This window comes from Triplophysa dalaica, chromosome 13 (genome assembly GCF_015846415.1).
Source record: "Triplophysa dalaica isolate WHDGS20190420 chromosome 13, ASM1584641v1, whole genome shotgun sequence".
NCBI classification, from domain to species: domain Eukaryota; kingdom Metazoa; phylum Chordata; class Actinopteri; order Cypriniformes; family Nemacheilidae; genus Triplophysa; species Triplophysa dalaica.
The window spans coordinates 18,644,009-18,667,956 of NC_079554.1; the positions used below are offsets into that span (position 1 = coordinate 18,644,009).

Genomic DNA, 23,948 nt, shown 5'->3' on the forward strand with positions numbered 1-23,948 from the left:
AAACCATTTATATACTGTATGTAAATGTACTAGATGGGGTAACATGCGATTTCATGCATTCTTTACACTTCTAACGTGCTGGCTTTTCTTGCTTAACATGGTCAACTTGTTAAAATACGAGTTGAACGTATGAGGTAGTATTTCTGTGCTCGATGCACTTCTCCCAGCACTCCAACTAGCTTCAGAATTCTTTTTATAAGTATGGATCCCTGTTATTACTTTTATTGGCCACTCTCCCGAAAAAGCAGGCCCACGCATCATCCACCGAGCGAAAGAGCATGCCTACACGCTTGCGTGAGAGAACGACTACGCCCACGCCTCGACCAGCCAGCGTGAGAGTGAGCGCGCTTCACTCGGCTGACGGAAGTTTAGCCGTTTGTTTGCTCACTGCATTTCGGTGCGGTGGGTAAAACGCTGGATTTGGAGATCGTTTGAAACAGATAGATGGCGCGGTCCCAGCGCTAAGAGATGCCGGACATGAATAGCACGCGGTAAGTCAAACTGAGTCAAATGTCTTTTGTTGGCAATCGGCGCGTACGTGCATAATGTAAACAACACGAAAGGGATAATGCGATGATGTATTGTGTGCTTGTGCTGTACTGCCGTCCCCCCTGCCACCCTCCAGCAACTCGTCTTTATCGGGAAATAATTGTATCTCTCTTTTATAAATTTGATGAAACTAAATAATCTTCAAAGATAACGTTGTATGGAATATTACTGTAAAGGTACTTAAGATTAATACGAGATTTACAGCAATTGCATGTGTTACCCCATCTTTAACATAACTTGCAGCTAACTTAATTAGTTGCGCAATCCCATTTTCTTGCTTGAGTAAAATCTTGTGTCCTGTGATTGTCTCCTAGGAGAATTTCTGCCACCGAGGAAGAAAGGTTTGTGTATTGGAAGTGCATGATGGGATTGCGTTCCCTTGAAAATAAATAAGACATCAGTATAACAGATAACAGTTTGCATGAGCCTGTAATTAACATATTTATATTACAGTTGCATTAGGAGGGCAAGCATTACAGGATTTTATGAACAATGGGCATTATGCTGTCTTTAATGGCATTTTTACATTCGGATCCATTTGTAAACGTTTCCCTTTGTTTTTAAACTCCAATTATGCTCCCCGTGCTAAAGAGTGTTGCCAAAAGCATGTCCATTAACGTCTTCGTGAGATGATCATTAAATCATCTCTACCGTACATGCATTGAAAAAACATTACCAGTTTAAGCCAATGCAAAGGTTTGTGGATAAAACATAACAGCGCCTATCCATAATAAACTCTGCATTTGACATGACATGTATTTTTTTTTTCATTTATCATATTAACACTGAAGGCTACTCTGCCATCCTCACAAATTGGAATGCCCCCGTTTTACTTTAAAGGTACAGTTCATAATTTCTGACACAGAGACACATGGGAGACGGGGAAATTAGCTGTGTATTCCTAACACATATAGGAAGTGTCACAGCAGGAGGATGCTGAACTGTAATTATCATACTATAAGGATGCTGCACAACCAGCAGTGGCTCAATGATTTAGATGACGTGAACTTCTCTTTTAAAGGGTGAATGTCTCAAAGACCCGGTGAAATAAAAGTGCACTAGCCCCATAAATAGTACACTATAGCACATACATGGCATAGAGGACCAAGAGTGCCATCTAAAAATATAATGATGAATCAATTTATTAATTGGGGAATTCAAGCGTAAAAAAAACATGTTTTTAATGGAAAATGTATCGACATATTTTTATGTCTATAATGTATATTTTAGTCATGTTTAAAAATGTAGTTAAATTGAAAAATAAAAATATTTAAAATAAAATAAAAACATTTAAATTTAAAAAAATATTATAGTTTCATTTTTGTATTACCTACATTTTTAAACATGTTTTTTTTATTGTTTCTTTTATTCATGTTTTAAATGTAGTTAAATAACAATTGAACAACAAATAATCCATATTTATTTAAAAAACAAATATTTACATAAAAATAACACTTAGTTATTCTTTGGGGGTTTTCTTGTTCCTTTTAAAAATATTATAAAATTCATTTTTTTATCGTTCTATTTAAACCATTTAAAATATTTTAAATGTAGTTAAGTACAACAATACATTTAAAAAAAATTATAAAGTTAAAACATTTTTTAATTTGTATTTTTCTGTTTGAGTACATTTTAAAACACAAATACGTTCAAATGGTTTATTTAATTCATTCATTTAACAACAATAAAACAATTACTTAAAAATTAAAACGCTTTAAAATTAATTGTTTTATTGATCTAATAAACTGTACTAAACAGAAATAAACCAAGTAAAATAATGTATTGATTTATCCAGTTAAAAAGTGATTTATTTGAATATTTACATTTGAATAATTACATAAACATAAACTGAATATATACATTGTATTTTTAATTTGAACTCCATGTCTTACTTACCATGGCCTTGAAGCTAAAACACATAAATGTCACAAAAGATGCACATTTGCTTTGAGACAGTTTTTAAGTCTCACAAAAATAATCATGAAAATCGATGAAACATACCAACAAGGTCACATCAAACTATAAAGTGGTATGCAGCGCTCTTTTGTGCAACAACTCAAATTATTTGATAAACAGTGAGACACAAAGTTTGAATGTTATACAGTTATCTAAAAGCATGCTGAAGGGATACTACCATTGAGTATACTGTTAGTTTTGTTTATGATTTATAACAGTGTTTTAATATGAGAGGCTGTTAAAAAACAGTTGTGAATCTAAATGTATCCCATTGCACGAAGCATGAAGGACCTCATAGAACGGCCAGTGTGTGACGGTTTTGCATTATGTGCCTCAATGGAGTCCATAATGATATCACAGAAAATTTCAGATTCATTCATCATGCACTGAAAGTGCCAGACTATGTATTTTATAACAATTTGCACAGGTTACCATGTTTATAGAAAGTCATTCAAATTGTGAGTACATGTACATTAACTTATCTGTTCTCTGCATTATGTGACAATCATTTTAAGTTAAATATATACTTTATATTATTATTATAAATTACTATAAATGGTCATAAAATGTACCTTTATATTTGTGCAAATTCACAACTGGTCAAATATATTTTAGCAACTATCAAATCCTGTTGGGCTGTATTCTTGGTTAGAGCCTCACATACAGTTGAGACATATACTCTTAACTTCCATTTATACTTGCAGTGTGCTAACACTAAAACTCTGATATAGTTGCAGAAATACGAGCCAAAAAGATCATAGTGGAGGAAGAGGAGGATGAGGAAGAGGAGGTGGATATTCATGAAGAGGAGGAGACTGATGAGGAGGAGGAGGAGGAAGGAGTTGAAGAAGAGGAGGAAGAAGAGGAGGAGGGCGATGAGGAAGAAGAGAATGAGGAGGAGGGTCTGGAAGAGGATAAGGAAGAGGAAGAGGGAGAGGAGGAATCTGCTGAGGATGCAGAAGATGTGGAGGAGGACGAGGAAGAAGAGGACCAGGAGGAGGGTCTGGAAGAGGAGGAATCTGCTGAGGTTGCTGAAGAAAAGGAAGATGAAGAAGAGGAGGAAAAAGAGGCAACAGCAGACTTTGTAAAAGCAAAGGAAGATGAGGAGGAAGAAGAAGAGGCTGCGGCTCCAGAAGAACCTGTTGCATTTGATGCTGATGAGAAGGTTTCTACGACAACTGCTGATGCTGATGAATCAATAGACACTGATGACGAAGATAAGGAAGATGAAGAAAGCAAAGAAGAAGATGGCACTAAAGAAGACGACGATGACGAAACACCTATTGAAGCTGATGTTTCAGCCCCTAAAGATGTCAAAGAAGTAGTTACAGAAGCATTAGCAGCTGGGGAAGAAGATGAAGATGACGAAGACGAAGACAAAGAAGTCCTGCTGATACAGAGGAGAAAACTGAAGAAAGCACCGATGTCTCTAAGGACACAGATGTTCAGGACAAATTAGACACAGAAGAAAAAGTAGACAAGCTTGATGATGGACAACCAAAAGAGCAAGAGTTTACAGACCAGGCTCCTATTACAGACGATGAAGACACTGACCAAACAGATGACCAAACTGAGGATAAAGAGTTTGATGCCGTTGACAGTGATGATATCGGTATTGTGCTCGATGCTGATGCTATAGTCACTGATGTTGAAGCACAAGAAACCGGTGAGGAATCTATAGATCTTAAAGCTGATGGAGGTAAAGCAATACTAACAAACGTAGATGTGGTAGATGCTATAGCTGACTCACAAGATGCTGCTGATATAACTGCCGATCACCATGACGATAAGATACCAGCTGACGTTGACCGTGGCAAAGCTGACTCTGATGATCAGGGTGACGACGGTGCAGAAGTCGGTCTCACAGATGAGACTGATGTTGAACCAAAAGATGATGATGATGAACTAGCTGGTGATGATGCAGATAAGAAAGAGCAGGAGGAGTTAAAAGTGGAAGGAGAAATAGAAATAGATAGGGAGGACGATGATGATGATGGCATTATGGTAACAGCGCCTGTAGTTAGTTCCAAACCAGATGAAGATGAGACATCAGTGGTGGCCGATGAAGATGACGACTATTCGCCTGAGACAGGTACCCGGATTATTTGGACAGTTGACACAGATATAAATCTTGTGTCTAAAAGTTTCAGTGAAGTGGTCAAAATATCATTCTATGGTATAATACAACAGCCAGTAGTCTATAATTATTCTCCTTATATCGATCGGTAATATAACATTACAAAACTGAACATACTGCCCAGTCTGATACCCATAAGAAAGCACTGCTCTTACCTTGGTTTTTATGATTTTTAAAGTGATATCTCAACTAAAATGAAAATTCTGTAATCATTTACTCACGCTCTTGTCATTTCAAACCTGTTTGACTTTCTTCTGCAGAACACAAAAGAAGATATTTTGAAGAATAACCAATGGTGGTACCCACTGACTTGCGTCTGACTTTTGTTTCCACACAATAGAAGCGAATACTGCTGTAGTTTAGTTACCAACATTCTTCAAAACATCTTCTTTTCTGTTCCACAAAAAAAAGAAAGTCATACAGGTTTGAAATGACAGGAGTGTGAGTAACTGATGACAGAATTTCCATTTTGGGGTGAACAATCCCTTTTAAATCATTTGATATCTTTTAAAACCTAGATCTATAGGTACATTCAGAAACAACAAAAGAGCAAATGTTTACTCCATCTTTCATCCATATCGTTGGAAGGGGTTTATCATAAAAGAGAAGAAATTTGAGTTAGTGATTGAAGTCTAAATCATTCTGGGCAGATCAAACAGTAGCAGCTGTTGTGTCACTGTCAAAACTGTTTGAACCCATAACAGACTTCTTTCATGTCAGCTGTCACTGAGCAGTCGTCTCCTAAGAGGTCACTCAAGGGCAACCAAGGTCCAGATGATCAAGGAAAACACAAAAAACTGAATAAACCGAAGATGCACAAGAAAACGTCTTTACGCGGCTGTAAAAAGTTGTCACCCTAGTTCTAGTATAGCATGGAAGTATGTCTATGTTCTTTTTTATTTATTCATTCTGCCCTCAGCTCCTTTGGAATATAATTAAAGCTATAACATAATTACATTTTAGCGTAAATATACAAATTTTAATTATTCAGCAGTGAGAAAAACGGCCTTTATTCATAATCAAATCAATTGCGTTTAAGATGCTTTTTACTAAGCTTAGCCCAGCTTGACTAATTTAGTCATTTAGTTCATCTGATTTTGCTAAAAGTTCACCAAGCTAAACCAACCCATTCTATATTTTATCCCACATCCGATATTGCTAATGAATTAAGAAAAATATCATCTTAAAAACTGTACATCAATTTAACTACATAATTTAATGTTAATGTTTAGAAAGGATGTACGGACTTACTATTCAATGTTTGATCTTTTCATCCATAAATGTGTTCTTTAAAAGATTTAAAAACGGAAAAGGAAGAGGAAACTGTAGAAAGAGAAGAGGGTGCCAAGGAAGAGGACAAAGAAAAAGCACCTGAACCGGAACTGGCCCCTAAAGGTAACAAACCCAGCTTTGCCATTATGAAGCATGTAAAGCAGATAAGGATCAGAATGAGCAAATTATCACATTTATGAGTTCACACAAAGTTATTAAACGTGTGAAGATGGCATGTGTGTGTGTGTGTGTGTAAGGGTTGGGAAGAGCCCTAGGCCTCAATCTTTGATCTCCAAAGACTTTCACATGGTTCATTTGCCATCTAGTCCATAACATCAGAAATATGCTGGTTTTTATCTACTTGCTAGATGTGTCTGCACAGGGCTGTGCTGTTCAGACACCATATTTGGCAATTTACTTCAATGAAACAGGACCAACAAACACCCACCCTATAGATCAACTTTAAGAAGAACTACTTCAATTTCCAAACAAGTGCTGTTTCGGCATTTATGACACAATCTAGATCTGCCATTGTCGGAGGGTAAAATTTAAACTATTCTTATAACCACAAGGATCTCTGTTTGTTATAGAGTTTCCATCAGTGAGATTAGATCTGTTAGATCACAACCATTTCAAGTTATTTTTCAATTCCCGAGTGCCAAAGGTTCTTCTAGTTGTAGATTAAAGCCACAGAGGAGTTTGGGGATAATTCGATGTGTGTAGGGCAAGATGGAAATATAATACTGTAACACATCTCAATAAATGGAAGGAAGGAGGCGGGAACCGGCAAACATTTAAACATTTAATAAAGTAATATAACAGCCGGCGGCCCCTCACGGACGACCGCCGGCGAACAAAACATAAATACAAAACACAAGAACATAAATATAACCTTAACATAAGTTCGGGCACGGTCCTCTCTCTTCGACGGTCCGGTCGCTCGTTCCTTTTATATGCTCCCATCTCCTACGTGATTCGAGGCCGGTGTGCGCACAGCTGGCGCTAATTCACAATTACTCACCGGACTCGAACCACGGTCTCGCCCCGCCTACTCTACTACAAATACCAAGCTGAATCAGCGTATGACAAATTCAAAATGAGATGAGATGCACAAACTTTGATATGTCAATTTTGAAAGCTGCCAGGACAATAACTGCATATGAAAAAACACAACAACAAGTAAAAAAGTGAGTTCCTGAAGCGTATTTGATAAAGAGGAACCAACATCTGGAACATTTCTTGTGACAATTCAGATAAGCAAGTGCCTAGCAACACCTTAGAAACCACACAAAACACTGTACCAACCACTATGAATCAAGAATGAACATGAACCACGCCGTTGGGTGCATTTACTGTTGTTTCAAACCCATGTAAGTGGCTTTTCTGTGTAACACAAAGGAAATGTCTCATTCATTCTTACTGTGCCGAAATGGTCTCCTTTTGTGTTTCACAGAAAGGCATAATGGTTTAAAACAACAAGCTGACCTGTTTTTTATGAGGTTAACTCGCATCTTTTTTACTTCACTACATTGTTCTTTCGAATGATTTGCTCAGAAAATTACACCAATAACAGCACCCGGATCCATCGACTGCAGCGAACGAGCATGAAAAATGAAAAAGTCGGCCCTGCCGCGGGCAAGCAGCAGCTATTCTGTCATTCTTCTATCAGGAACATCATTAGACATGTTTCATGCAACAGCATAAATCCCTGCTGAGAAAAGGAAACCTGCTGGGACGGGAGAGAGCAAAAATGTGCGACTTGAAGAGATCCATTTTGACCCATGGGGTTGAACAAACTCCTCTGAAAGCACAAACAAAGTACAAAAAGGATCTAAACATCAAAGTTCGCATTGGGGGGAATGTGTGAGTGTGTGTGTGTGTGTAGCTTCATGTTTGTGTCTTTTGTTTGCAATTTCTATCTAGGCTATAAATCTCACCTTGTTTTGTTTTGTTGGTTAAAACAGCGGTAGATGAGGAACTGAAGCCAGAAGAGGAGGCTGAGAGACCTGTGAAAACAACAGAAGACAAGGAAGGTCAGGTTGCAATTACACTCCAAGTGCATTTCTCTACAATACATAAAGGAACATAAGAACAGATGAATGTGAAAAAACATGGCAGTGATATTTCACTGTTTATTAAGTGCACACTTTATAGTGGTTAACTGTTATTTATTGGCTTATGTCAAGGGAGCGGGGTGGACATCTTTACGTAAAAATGTCAAAAGACACATCTTTTTTTTCTTTCACTTTGGTCCGCTTATAATGGAAAATGGTTTTGTTATATTTCAGTTTTTTAATAATCTCTGAGCGTTATTTATTAAATAGTTTTCAGTGCCTTTGCATGTTAAAAAAATCCAAATTCCTAATGTTTTGTTCAGAAACTGGCTTGTAGATTTTAACCGTATTTCATTATTTTTATTCTAAAATGAGGAGATGTTTTTATTGCCTGCATTACATTGTGACAGGTTTACTAAATAATCTGAAATGTGCCGCTCAAACTGAAGATCAAACGATTATAAATGAAAATCTGGTTAAAAAAATATGAGTTTCCAGCATTGATACTACATATGTTTAAGCAAAGGTAGAAAAAAACACACGATTTGAATAACTTTCTGTTACTTGTACAGCTATAACTTCTAATGCAAAATCTTTCCATCTTGAAATAGAAATATATTTTAGAAAATATTACTATAAGTAATACTTTTGGAAAAACAGGCAATATCTATTGACAAAGGCAGGTTTTAAAAATGACAAGAATGGGTGACAAATAATTCTCTACATGATGTACGCTATATCATTGTAATCTTTGTCAAACTACAATACTTTACTGAGACGGTACAGTGCTTAAATTCCTCATGCAAAAGAGTCTGTATATTACATGTAAAAAATTCCCAGTGTCATTTAAAAAACAATTTCAACCAAATCTAATACAAATTTCAATGGTAAATCAAAGTCATATGGATATTATCTTATTTCATAGCAGTTCAACATTTTTCCGACTGCCCTGCTGATATTAATCAGACGAATGTAAATGTGTTTTACTAGCTAATAAACTCCAGCACCAAAGGTCAGTGAAAAAACAAAAGGACAAAATAAAGAAAGCATGCTGTTTTAATAACACAGATCATGCACTCTGCTTCAAGGTTGACTGACATCAAAAATGGCATTAGCATTTTCGGTTTAAGGCACTTTGAATACCACCCTTTAATTTACAGTGAGCATAAAAACTGTTCTTGACTTTTCAATTATACAATGATTTAATGAATTATTATTCAAAAAAATTCTTAAAATTCTTATTCAAAAAATCATCTCAGAGTCCCAGACAGGATCCTCATATATTTCAGTGTTATGCCTTTGCTTCAATGTCACAGTTTTTATTTTCGATCGCTTCATTGTTTTTTCTAATTAATCTTCAATCTTCGCTGATATTAAATCAAAACTGCCACATTAATTCAGACACTTTTTTGTAATCCAAATGTATAATGAAGGTGTCATATTCGTATCCTGTGATTTACTGCCACCACTTTAAAAATTAATTTTTACTAATAACATTTTGATTTATGGACGCAAAAACTGGAATCGCCCTTTGATGTAATGAGCTAATTATGTGTTTTAAAGATAATGACATCAATGTTTTAAGCTGTACAAGACAATTACTGTACTGTACAAGAGTATTTACATCTATGTTTAGTAGTGAATATGATCCTGATCGTGCTCTGTTGAATAAAATAAAGATAATCTAAGAAACCGCTCATTGCACTACAGTGTAACAGACCTTCAAATTTAGCATTTACATCTTGTTTAATTTTTTGCAAATACAGTATAAGTGGATAAAATTCAGTTAACATATCCTGTCATAATAACAAGTAAATAATTCCCAGTCCTAGCACAAGGCCACATATCGCGAATGTTTGCTAAAATTGAAGAAAGAGTGGTATGAATCCAGTAGTAAGTATGGCACTTCATATTTTGCATTTGTTTGTATTTAGAAGAACAAAAAGAGCCCTTCGTCTGTCCTTGTATGCATTCGGAAATACGACAACAGCCACAAAAAGCCACAGACATTAAATCAAAGGAAGAAAAAGGTATTTGATATTGACTTGCAAGGTCAATATCATGCATGTTGATTTAAAAAGCATGGGCATATTTCTATGATTGTCCAGCAACTCACAGCGGCTACGACTCACCTGTCTGTTCCATGAATACCAGATCTACACAGATTCATTGTAGGCCTACATTCTGTTCAACAGTTATCATCAGCTTTTCATGCAACTAAACAAGAGGTAGGCCTATCTTACTCAATAAAAACTCAACTGTTGATCAGATACTATTGATCAGATACTATTGATCAGATGCTATTGATCAGACGCTATTGATCAACTATTGTGAACTGTAACAGTATCCATATTTCGTTTAAAATACTCGTCTACATGCAAATACAGACAATTTTTCCCAAAACATACTAAGTTAATTGCTCGCGAATCGCTCTGGCGGTACTGTGACGTCACACGCTGAGCTGTCTGCGCAGCACCGTATGAAGTCCAACGCAACTAAAATGCATGCCAAGCGTGACTCCGCGTCATACTGTTGCCATTTAGAAAAATCTTTAAATGCTCTGACACGCATGCACGCATTGTTTTTGGGGGGGAGGAATGAAATAGTCTTACCGTTTTGGCCGATCGCTGTGCGCTGTTAGCAGCGAGCATATCCTGCGTTGCTTTCAATCCCACAATCCACCTGGAGAAGCCTTGCTCGGTGGCACCGCTTTTCCACCATCGAGACGAACCGTTTCAAGCACAGTCTGAAACCGTTATAGTTAGCCTATGTTTCAACGTGAGCCTGGTTCGACACGGCACGATTACAAACTGTTCTCGGCTCAGAATTTTCGGTTGTCTAATCGTGTTGAATCGTGCCAATGAATGCGCTCAGAGGCCGCTCGATCTCGTGCGTTACCAAGGCAACGCGTGTAGCATTTGTTTACACAATTACTTTTTTTTTGTACAGAATATGTTTTAATTTATGATTAACTAACGCAGACTGCGTACGTTTTTTTTTTTTTTGCCAAAACGTTTCCTAACCAAGAAATGTTTGATTATTGCATGTATGTTTTCTGCGTGTGAAAGACACGTCTGGTTGAAAACAGGCAACTTTGTGTCAACTCAGCGTCGCCATCTTGTGGAGTACAGGTTATATAACACTAAACTCCTCTCCCATTTTTCTTCCAGCTGAACCTCAGAAAGTGAAGAAAAGAGGTACTCGACTTTTATTCATTTTGAAATCCATTTTCCTTATGCTAAATGTATCTGCATAAAATATTTGAGAAGTATGTTTTCCTTTTGTGTGTTAACCCCTTTTGAGTTTGCTTAATTTGTCACTGCAGACAGTCTGACTATCGCCACCTGGGGTGGGACCTCTATTACACAGTGGTTTAACATTACTAAACTGCATTTTTGACGAATTAAATCATATAGACACGCCAACAATCCGTGAAAAGAGGACAAAAAAAGATGCGTTTGTTTTTCTCAATTGTAACAAACACAATAGTGTCCCCTGCTGGTTCCAAGCACATATTTCAAGACATGTTTAATGAATATTATGAATGATTTTTACTAATCGTTTTAATGGAGGCCTTTCAATAATTTAGACACCTTAAAGATTAACTGTTTAAACATCAGTTTTGACTGATTCATGTCTGATTGTTTTTCGTTTTACAGCTGAAAGAGTCACACATGAGCACAAGAGTATGTGATGGATTGTTTTGTTTGATCAAAGCTCATTTAGCTTCAGGCAACTGTCTGTTTCAAATGCAAAATGCTTGCTTTACTCAACAAACATATAGAATATTTCAGCAGTAATAAGTAATTGTTAGAAAAGTGTGTTGATGAAGTATTTTTTTGAACATACATAAATGTTATTGCAGGTTATCAAAACAGGGCTGGTCAGAAAACATAGTTTACAGTATGTATTACTTGCCAATAGCATTATGGGACATTTCAAGGAATCAAAATCTGCTTTATACTCTCTTTTATAAATTAAATAGTGTAAATAATATTTTATGTTACATTTTTATATCAATTCTTATATTAGAGTAATACATATTTCCAGCTAACAGCTCCTTTTTTGGGTGCAGTTTGGTTACTCACCTTATAGAATAGACAATAATCATTTTCATCTTCATTGTTGCAACCATGATATATTAAAAACGTTCTGATCTATATTTTAAGATGTTTTTCTTTCAGAACCTGAGGTCAAGAGAAGGGAGCCTTTGCTGAAACAGAGAAAAGGTGCTTTAATGTTAATGTTGTTTACTTATTACAAAAAAATGTATACACCAAAATAAATGTATTGTTGTTTTTAAACACCTATTTACTAACATTTGTATATCAGAAAAAGAATCTCCAGTCAGAACAAGACTCGAGAAAGCAAGGAAAGGTAAAATATATTTATATATTTCATAATTCTGCATCATAAATGCCTGTATTTTGATCTCCATCACCTGAAAGGCGTTTCTCAAGTGACTTTTTCTAATAGCCGTTGATATTGAATGAGGTTAACGCAAAATTTGCTTTCTGATCCACAGCACCAAGAGCGAAGACAATGGCTGTAAAGATACCCAGAAAAAAAGGTAAGTCACCATATATGTATATTCAAAGTCAACACAATTTGAAATCCCTTTTAAACTGATTTCTTTCTCCTAGTAACTGCGCCCAGAGTCTCAAAGGATGTAGACATGTCGGCCGCACCTGTGCCCATGCAAGACCGTGAGTGTAATTCGTATTATCACAGTTTACATAATGTGAAAAGACAGTAGCAGTTCGAAACAATCTAGAGTCAATCTACTAAAAGACTGAACTTGTGTCCACAACCCCCATAAAGCAGTTCCCATGTGCCGACCAACACCTGTGTACTGTCCAGCGCCCCCTGGCTGGTATGGTGAGTAATGTAGCTGCTTCATTCTATTAAAACTTCATGTACTTTAAAAATGCATCCTCTTATACTATGAAATATACTTTAAAACCAATGCATCGTTTATCTTACAGTGCATCATATAGTTACAAGTAGTCCATTACCACCATCGGCTCTTCCAGGTATTTAAAACCATTTTAAATTTTAATGTCCAAGATCATTAACTCTCGCCACTAAGTGACCGAGCTCAATACTAACGCTTGTGAAATGATGTGTCCCAAATATTTAATCAGACTTAACATTGCATGCTTAGACAAATCTTCAAATTGTGCGACAAGTTTAAATTTCATACAACATAAATTCCTTACAACACTACAATGAACCGAATGTCCTGTTTTTCAGAATCCGAAGTTCCTGTTTTGACAATCCATCAAGCTCCTACTATATTGAAAGGTGATATTAAAATGTGTTACATAGAATGCTGCGCTTGACGGTTTGCAATTTTCATTTGAAAATAAATGACTTTTTTTTCTTTTAGAACCTGAAGCTGCAAAGACAAAGCCTAAAGAAACAAAAAAGAAAGGTACGGTTCGAGTCTTGAGTAAGTGAGGTAGAAAGCCTGCCGTGTGTTTTATTAGATACATAAACAGAGCTAAAGAGAGTTTAAATCTTTCACTTCAAATTTCAGAACCGGCTGCACCAAAAGAAAAAGCCAAAATAAGTCCTGCAAAGAAGGGTGAGAGCAAATTTAGGATGATCATATCAATGTTAAAATGCCATGAATCATGTTAGGCTTTGATCAATGGTTAAAGTGTGATGTATACATTATTTGTTCTTATAATAGCAATATTTCTTATAATTTTATGAATGTGTATTTGTTTTCTCATGTATGTATTTTGTTTTAGAGACCACGGTTACCAAAGACAAAGTAAAACCTTCACCTGGTAAGAAAGGTAATGATTTTAGAAAAAAATGATGGTTCAAGATCTATTTTGATACTAAATAAAGCTTTTTATGACTCAGAGCCAACAGCTGGACAACAGAAGGCTAAAAGGACAGGTAATTATGATTCGGGATCTTATTTAGAAATATAATAATGACAAATAATATTTATCATTTTGTTTTTACAGAGAAGGTGATCATTAGAGAAAAAACAAAACCTACACCTGTGAAGAAAGGTAATGTCACTTAAATTAATATTATTTCTCTCGTTATTCAACACACAGTAAATGCTTTTATACATATGTTCATGTATATGTTGTCAACAAATGTTTGTGTCGTACGTTTTTGTTTTACGGACGCCCGAAGCCAAGTCAGCAATTTGAAAATGAATTTATAAGGATGCTTAAAAGAGTTGTAAGAGAGCATTGATAAATGCATGTTTATCATTCCTTGTCTTTGCACTGTTATGTAACACTTAGAAATAACAAATATAAGGAATATATATATTTGTGCTTCCAGAGCCAGCAGCAACAAAAACAAAGGCAACAAAAGTAACAACAACCAAACAAAAGGGTAAGTTAACACAACCTGTAGTTCACATAAAAAACTCTTGGTTGTTGTGGAAGAACGTTGTCAAATTTCATGAAATAATGATGACAGCCTGGTAATTTTCCAATGTGGCCTTTTCAGATGAGCGTGAAAAACCCACAGTCTGAATTCGCACATTATCATTTCGTGATCCATTTTGCAGGTCATCTCGAAATAGGTTCAACTTTGTCTTAACCTTGTGTTTCGAGAGGAGAAGCGACAAAACCTATAAATATCACACTGGATGATATTTTCCTCTGCTCTTTAGAGTAGTCCCCCGCAGGTGCCCGGTGGCAATGCCACAAAATGTTACTAAATGTTCTGCCCGGCTGCTTTTGTGAAAGTCAACACCTGGGAATAATGTAATGATCTCTGTTACTGGTTTTATCCCTTGGTTCACTTCTACATTCCACTGCTTCTGGTTCTTAATCATCCACCAACAGCTTCTGAAATATTGTTAAGAAATATAGACATGTACAAAATATATTATTATATATATTATGTATATTGTTTTAATGTATTTCTCCGCCTGAGATTTACTTTTACTTCATGAAGTCATGGTTCTAAATATTAGATGAAAATTGTGTCCGAAACTGTTTTGTTTGTTTACACTCTTAAAAGTAAAGGTGCTTGAAAGGTTCTTCACAGCAATGCCATAGAAGAACCATCTTTGGTTCCACAAAGAAACGTTCTTAAAGAACCATCTTTATCTAACCTTTTTATAATCTGAAGAAGCTGTCTTTGCCACAAAGAACCTTTTATGAAACGGAAAGGGTCTTCAGATGTTAAAGGTTCTTCTATGGAACCATTTTGACAAAAATGGTTCTTCTGTGGTATCCTGAAGCACCTTTATTTGTGTAGGCACAATGAAAAGACTACAGCAAAAAAAGATTCATTCAAAGAAGTCATTTGCTGATTTTCTGAGTTTTAATTATTATGTTTTTGAATTAAAAAAGATTTGACTTAATACGCAGAGACAACCGTAAAAGTCATTTTTATACTGAAAAGCGTAAAACTTTGCCACCAAAACATCCATCTATTTGTTTGAGCATCTGACCAGCTCAACCAATAGCATGAATTTGGGGCAGGACTATACAAATGTTGGCCAACAGGGGGGAGTGTTACACACGCCATCTGTGGTTTTAATACCATATTAAATATTAATGTTATTTCATAATACAAACTAATTATATACTTTTTTATTGACATGTAAAGAAGAGAGAGCTGTGAAGGAAGTAAAGCCGGCTGTAGAGGGTAAGTTAAGTCACGCTTAATAAAAGGGTTCATTCAAATCTGTAAAATAATGCATTAACTTTATTTATTTATTAAAGTATGTACATGAATAATCAAAACACAGGGTTGCTGTGAAAAGTTGTGCGGTTGCTTTTCAATCAGTGATAATCAAATAAACATATCTGAATCTTCATCCATCATGAGTGAAAAATCGGCACATTTTTAGCTAATAGACATCATTATTGAGTGCAAAGTGTCTCGTCGACGGGAAATCAGTATATGGTATTTGCATGCTTTAGTTTATTGGCGTCCTGTTACAACTACATGTCAAATACTCCGAGAACCAGCTCTTCTTGTTGACAGTCATCGACAAACATGCAAATTGCCTTCATTCTTAAAAAAAGTAAAGAGGATAGAAATGATTGCGATGAACTTGGGAAGTTACTGCAAATGGACATAAACATAATTTTGTTATTAAATAATGGATTTATGTCAAAACATTTTTCAGTGTATATACTGTGCAGTGCCAGTAATGAATTCTTGTATGTCTTTGATTACTAGTCAAGAAGAAGGCCGAGTCAATACCCAAAACCAAGCAAGCCATTAAAACACCAGTTGTGGGTAGGTTTCACTGACTATTTTAAAGCTCTGTTACAAAAATCCTGAAAGGCATTTTTTTCCATCACTGAACACTCTGAAGTCACAACGAGAAAAAATAACCCCAAAAAAGCCTTTGATCTCTAGAGCTAACAAGCATAGACCCACATCCATGCAAGTTTCTATAGAGTTTTATTCTTGGCAGCTCACAGCGTGAAATCCTGCTTTTGATAGTCGTACACAAAATACTATTATAATAATTTATCTCATGCGTTGTGGACATCTACACGTTGTCTTATATAACATTAACATCTATATAGTATAAGTATAAGTGTATTTTTCAAGCAGGAAAATAAATTCAGTTGGCAGGAGAAAATTGGATCTGTCAAGTAATACAACTTCAGATGAAGTCATGACAGAATTTCTCTGTTAAACTTACAGCTGTGACTAGTTTGACAGAAGAGCACCTTTTATGCACTGCTCCGTGGCTTTGTAGTTACGTAACTGAGCGTGCGCTTCTGACACGTAAAGAATAGAAGTTGATTTCAAACTTCATTAAATAACTTTGCATGCTCCATTGGAATTCAATTACTAAGGTGTCACATTCAATGCCGTGTGAACGTTAAAGCATTACAGATCGAAAAGACCATAGATGACATGACAAGCTATTTTCTGCTTCACCTACAGAAACACCTGTACCAGCTGAAGAGAAAACCACTGAAGAAACCCAAGGTATGAAGCAGCCCGTGTCTCTGTGTCAAAATCTATCGAGTTGTCTACTTAGGCAGCTTTTATGTCAATATAAATGTGCTCCTAATGTGGAAACGGTTTCAGAAGGTTGACAGCATTACGTGTTACTTTGCAGAATATGCAATCCCAGAATGCACTGCAATAAATTCACGCAAAATATAAATCTATGATTGTGCAAAAGATTCAATAAATTACAATAATGTGTGACTTAACAAGTAGCTAAAACCAACCTGTATTGGAATTAATTCAATTCCTAAAGAAATAGCAGTCCAGAAACATTATAGATCATTATAGAAATAATATTTCTATAGTGTTTCTATATGTGTATATATGTACAGTATGGATGTATATTCTATAGTTACTGGTTGAATATGTTCAGATTCGTAAAAATTGTCATTTACAGTTTCTGTTCATAATGTTTATTTGTATTTATTTACATTTTTATAGTCAAATCATAATATTCAGATTTGATAAAGCATTGTCAAACTTGATATTAAGAGATTTTTCAAACCATTTTCGCACTAGAATTAAAATGCAATAGAATTAAATTAGTGTTTATACAATATACCGTAATAAAAGTTAATTTTGAAAACTTTATATTTCTAGTTTTCTGTGAACTAACTTTTATGCTACAGTACTCATGAGTTTTGGCTGTAGCTAGCTCTACATACATAACTGACAATAAAATGTAGAACTTTAGAACTGCATGTTACCCCATGTGTAATCTTTGTTAACCGTAATTCTTTTTTGAAATTTCTAGCCGAGGAACAGACTCCAGCAAGTATGTTTAAATATATATTAACATTCACATTTATTTAACTGTGTGGTGTGATGCTTCCTCATGCTTGTTGAGTTTTAAATAAATACTTCACCCAAGACTGAAAATTCTGTCTTTTGTCCAAATTACACATATTTCAGGATAAATATTACATTTTTAGGTGAACTATCCATTTAAATTCAGAATGTGTGCCGCATAATAGCGCTGCACCTAATCATTCAATGATCAAAAGCAAAAATGAAATGCATGCGTTTGTGTGAAGAGTTTACATTTTGTATTTACAAAAGCGGTGATAAGCATTCTTGGTGATCAAACATACCTGCCCGTTGTAGAATCTGGGAGAGCTTCAAAAATAACCAGGCGACCCTGAGGTACAATTCCACATCACCTTGATGAATTAACATCACCATTTCAATAACTAAGCCACTGGAAAGAATTGAACTACATTGTTACTATTCAAGGTTACTGTATGGTTCCAATGTCAACAGAGGGATTCAAGTAGTTTTAAATAGCATTAGTAAAAATGCTAATTAAAAACAGCTATTAATACCATAACACCGCTGTCTGGCTGGCCCTCTTCTAATGTAACCTAAAGAATATTTTCTTTGCATGAGTTCCTTGTAAGAGACCAAATTCATGTGCATTTTCATAACTTCCATCAGTATAGTTGTGTTCATGAGATCACTATGATTGCATGTGAACACCTGTGCGATGAAGTTTGTGATAAATAACATCACCTCAGTTTATCTCAATTCACCCATTTTCCCACAGTCAGCTCTTGTGTTTGTCATTTGGTAACTGTGTTAGTCTGATTTTAATACCACCTCATGATATACATTTTTTTTCTCAGAAATGTAATTCCTACTGCCTTAGTTAACAAATTGTATTTAATGGAATGTGAAAAACAAGATTTCATGGTTTAAATGACTTCATCTTAACATTTTTTCTCATGCAGTTTGTTTCCATTCAAGGTCACAATTGCTTTTAAATTCAAAGCCTTTTTCTCTTAGAAGTTATGCAGATATTGAGGTCTGTTGCATGTAAAATCTTTCCTCTAAAATCTAAGCTGTGTCAGGTGACCTGTGTTGGGTCAAGTGCTCAGTTAAATTCATGCTTCAAATCAAAAACAGCTTAATCACAAACGCAATTATTTACAGATGTCAAATCATGTTCAGAGAAATATAATTGCTGCAAATTATTGAAATTTTTCTAAATCAATCTGCAAATTTTAACTTTTCTTACATTTGGAGACAGTCATCCATTGACACAGTTCACCCTGAGCATTTGACACTTTTCCATAAAAATGCTTATCATCTTTTCACATGTGTATCTCTCAAATATGATCTGCCCTTCCTATGGGATTGTGATCAAACTCATGCACAGCTTGCTTGACTCTTTCCTAAATGTATTATAGTGATTTTCTACTGTAATTTATCTTTCTCTCTTTCTCTTCATCATAAAATAGAAGATCCAAAAGCTGAAGAAAATGTAACAGAAGGTAAAAAGCCAGGTAAGCATTACAGTAGTTCTGTACCACACTTACTGTAACAAGGCATTGGACATTACGTACAGAAAAAATGGAAACCACTCTAGTTTATGCATTTCTGCACGTATTGTGGGAATTTTAGTACTGTTTTTGTTGAATTATAACATAAGCAAACCTCAAGAACACCCATGTCACCCAACCGCAATGTGAAAGACTGAGCAGTCAAAAAATCACATACATTTTTTTTCTGAAAGCTGGGGCGGTAGAAATATCCAGTAACCTAAATGTTCTTAAAAATACAAGATTTCCTAGTCTATCTTGTAAATTAGCGGTCTTTTCTTGAATTTGACGTTTTTTAAAGGTATTTAAAAAATCAACTGTAAAAATAATACTGTGAAAACTGAACCTTTACAGTAGCTTGGGTGAAGAACTTTTTTTGTAAAATTAAGTTTTTCCTGCTTCTTGTTTTTGTACGTTTGCATTTTTTTCCTGTAATTTGTTGTTTTGGATTTAAAAAATGAGCGTAAAAAAATCTGTAAAAAAAATTACATTCATATTATGTTTTTTTACAGTGCATGCAAAGATGTTCAAAAGCAAAAAAAAACAGATTGATCCATCAGATTTTATTAACACTTAAATACATGTAAAAATTAGTATTGCAGTGTTTAAACGTGAATGTGAACTTGTTCAAGATCAGCAGACATCGCATCTTTTTTGGTTATTTTAACTTGTTTGTCCCTACTTAAATCTCTGCAAATAAATGCAACAATATTTTTATTTGGAATTTGCAAAGTTCACAAAATGAAAGACAAATGAAAAATTTACTTAAATACATATCTAGAAAGACTTAATTAAAAAAACCTGATAGAATTTTGGAGTGGTCTCTTAATTCTTTTTACATTGCATCTGACGTCAGGAATGAGAACTCATTTTTTGTTTTACAGGCAAGATTCCGTACTTCCAGTGTGTTTTAATGAGTTCAAAATCCAGCCAATATCCACTGCGGCCCATGTCCTCCGCCATGAGTCCAGCGATTAATCCCAGTGTGATGAGAGCCATGATGGAGCAGAGGGCAGCGTTACTGCAGCAGAAGGCCCGCGGAGCCGGACAGTAACCGGACCCTGCGTCCATGGGTTCTGTTCAGCCGTGCCAGGTGCAACCTGCTAATAAACTGCTGTACAAACAAAGTGCTGCTGAGAGCTTTCCATCTGAATCACAGAGAGTTTAGACTTTAATTGTTAGAGGTCCATCCGGTCTTCATCTGTCTGTGACTGGAGGTCTCTATAATCATTCAATCGAAATTCTCACTTCTTTATTAAGTGGCTTATCACGGTTTCATGATTTTGACAAATATGCATCAAGGAAAATGCAAGTATATCAACTATAATGTACATTTTCAATTATTGTCACAAATGTCTGTCAGATTTTGTTGTTTATTTATTTGAGATCTTAAATCATCTGTTTACATTTGTTGCAGGGAAGAATCTGCTGTTTTTCTTATTGTACAGTAAGAGCACTAAGCAGCGAACACATTTCGAACAGGTTAAAAAATGAAGTGTTTATTTATTTTTCTATGACAGTACATGATGTCTTTAGGAAAAAAGAAATCTAGCAACACACAATCACTAAGAGCTTTATCTCTTGGCGTAGGCCATTTCCTTTGACTCATTGATAATACGATTATGTGTAGTATGTCTGAGTTCTGTCAGTGTCTGCATTTGTATGCAAGGACGGCATTTAGACCGATCCCGAATTCTGTTTATAGAATTAATGGAGACATTACAGGAATACTTTGAACCCAAAATTGAAAATCTGTCATCATTTACTCGCCCTCAAGTTGTTCCAAATATGTAAACATTTCTTTGTTCTGATTAACACAGACGTTTTTTCAGAAAAACGTTAGCAACTGACATTTCTGGGACATCATTGACTACCATTATAGGAAAAATTATAGTATATTTTTTTGTTATTTTTTTAAAGAATCTAAAGCAAATAGTTCTAGGGTACCTTTAATTGTATTTTTTTCCTGAGCAAATGATGAAAGAATTTTCATTTTTGGGTGAAGTACCCCTTTGAGAAATTATTGCATACATCATCGGAAGAATGAATACCTATCATTTTACTTGACTGAGAGCTCTGCATCTCTTTAATTAAATAACTGGGGCTTCATTTATTTGAAATGTTTGTGAATTTAATGGTAAAATTGTTTTCAAAGCAATCACGGTATATTTGTCTTATGCAGTATAAATGTCCAAAATTCTAATATTTTCCCAATTATCCACAAAGCCATCTTATAATGTAAGGCTCTACTATAAACAGTAGTTTAATATTTGATTTCACTATGACCAACAGTGCTTTTGAAGATGGTTATCTATGTTACCGTTTTCTATATTCTCAGATGCAAAAGTAACACGCGTACAGTCTTGTGTTTATGCTACATTTTGCTCTGTTATGCAAATATGACAAATGACAAAAAAAGTACATTTTCTCTACCAGTTTAAGTCTAACTGCAATCAATAGACTAAAATTTGACGTTGAATGTATTCTCGTCATCCACTTCAGTGGACAAAATAACAGGAATGAGTGAACAGACAGCCGTTTACAGTGCTGCTGTACATGTGGTCGTAGAAAGACTAACGTGTTTGCACCAGAGGCTGTTTCTCTTTAAACCGGGACACAGTGAGACAGTTAAATCTTTCTGACTTTGAGCAGGGAAGTAGGCCACAGAAATATTTTCTCTTTGAAGTTACAGTATATGCAGCATGCAGAGAGAATGACTTCTGTTACGCTGGCTATTCCTATACTGACGAACAACATGACGACGCTTCAAAAAGACATATTGTCTAACAATGTCTTTATCTTATAATTAATACGGTCTTACAGTATTGAGAGACAGCTTACAGTATGTTTACACAGAAGATCTTAGCTTGTTTAAGTGCAAAGTTTGCTATTAAAAGTAGAGCTCCACCGATTTACAAAGTCCACATGTATAATGCTAAAACGTTATTTTCGGAGGTTGTACACTTGAATTATTTTCTGTTTCTACAGTTTTGAATGTGATTGGTATTTGCATGACCCCCTTGGTATGTTAGTATGTGACATCTCGGGTTTCTGATGTGCTCACTGATCTTTTTGAATTTGATTCGCAGTTTGAGGCATCTGTGTTCCAAGTGTCAAATTCTGCCAATTGTTCTAATGTATGTTGAATAAGAGCTGTCAGTTAAACCAGTCAAATCTGTCATTATTTCTTCCACTCACGTCTTGTTGGATTTATCTGGAAGTGGGCAGAATTCTGGTACAATAAATGAATTGCTTTATGCAAATGTTTCTAAAGGTTTTTTCATGCAAAAAATCTGTACAGGCAAGCAGTGTGTCTGGATTAATGTGCTGAAGTAATTATAAATCAAATAAAAAGCGTACAAATCTCCTGTCTTGTCATCCAAAAGTTTGACTTTTCTACAAAATGACAATGAGCTCACCTTGTTCATAATTTTAGATTACTCTGACATGGAACTGCACGTTGAGCTGAATTCTGAGAAAATTAGGCATTCTTTGTCTACATAACTGATCAATATGACATTGCTGTTATCTTTATTTCATCATCGTACAAAACATTTAGCAAATAAATAAATATTAAACAACACTGCATCTTTCATCTGAGGTAAAGCCTAGTATTCCCTATATATCAAAATATGACATGCGCATTGATTTCAAATCCTTTTTATCTTAAAGGGACAGATTACGGCAAAAAATTATGTCATCGTTCCATCGAGTTGTTCCAAATCTGTATAAATGTCTTTGTTCTAATGAACACAGAGAAAGGTATTTGGAAGAATGTTTGAAACTAAACAGTTCTTGGCCACCATTGACTACCAGAGTAGGTAAAATGACAACGGAAGTCAAAAGTGCCCCAAACTATTTGCTTTCCTTTATTCTTCAAAATATCTTCTTTTGTGTCCAACAGAACAAAGAAATTTACAAAGAAATGTTGACTACTCAAGGGTGTCCAGGAAGCATTCTTCAAAATATCTCTGTGTTCATCAGAACAAAGAAATTTAGAAATCTGAACAGATTTGCAATGACTTCATGATGAGTAAATAAAGACAGATTTTTCATGTTTGGCAGAACTGTTCTTTTCATTCCAGCTTCACACTATAACTATAAACATACTACTTCAAAACTAGCCTCTTCAGCATCAATTTTGAACATTATCTGCTCTCTTATGAGATTATGTAGTCTGGCTGTTTTACCAGGGCCATTCATACTTTTAATTGAATCTTATCCACTCATTAAAGAACCAAAAATGGAAGCTGATGAATAAATTCTGATTTTGCTGCTGTAATTCCCTCGGGCATCCCCTGTTCATACCCACATCTGTGGAGTGCAACATAAAAGGAGTCCTCTATTTTAAGCCAAATTCTCTATGGTTGCCTTGCTATAAAAAAACGCACGATCTCTAAGCCAAGCTTCTGGATTCTAGTCCCCCGTCTGTTTGAGCAATGTGATGCTGAGCAGCCCAAGCAGGTCATGTCAACTGAGCAGAAGATATCTGGGCCAGACTGAGGACTTCATAGTGCTCTGTACAGCGCTAATGCTGTATGAATAAAACTGAAAAAAGTGTGATTTTATATATCTTTACTGGTGAGCTGCAACGCAAAATGAGTCACGGGTCTGTTCTGTTGAGGTCACAGACAAAATAGAAATAAAATGCAAGTCAAATGACATAAGCTTGTTGACACCAATAGGTTTTGCTGA

At 35.4% G+C, this 23,948-nt stretch overlaps 1 protein-coding gene across 1 annotated transcript; it reads left to right on the forward strand.

The window, feature by feature from the left end:
* Positions 1–278: 278 nt before the first annotated feature.
* On the forward strand, positions 279–22,621 carry LOC130433968 (probable serine/threonine-protein kinase kinX). Its single transcript, XM_056763777.1, has 28 exons — positions 279–402; positions 864–890; positions 3,237–3,295; positions 3,359–3,889; positions 3,940–4,597; positions 5,939–6,037; positions 7,879–7,947; positions 9,903–9,998; positions 11,139–11,165; positions 12,153–12,197; positions 12,301–12,345; positions 12,494–12,538; positions 12,612–12,674; positions 12,790–12,846; positions 12,954–13,001; positions 13,222–13,272; positions 13,358–13,402; positions 13,508–13,555; positions 13,725–13,763; positions 13,843–13,878; positions 13,950–13,997; positions 14,281–14,334; positions 15,565–15,603; positions 16,144–16,203; positions 16,867–16,911; positions 17,690–17,710; positions 19,173–19,217; positions 20,138–22,621. The coding sequence occupies exons 1-28, from the start codon at positions 279–281 to the stop codon at positions 20,305–20,307; spliced, it is 2,694 nt and encodes an 897-aa protein (XP_056619755.1). The 3' UTR covers positions 20,308–22,621.
* The last annotated feature ends 1,327 nt before the right edge of the window (positions 22,622–23,948 follow it).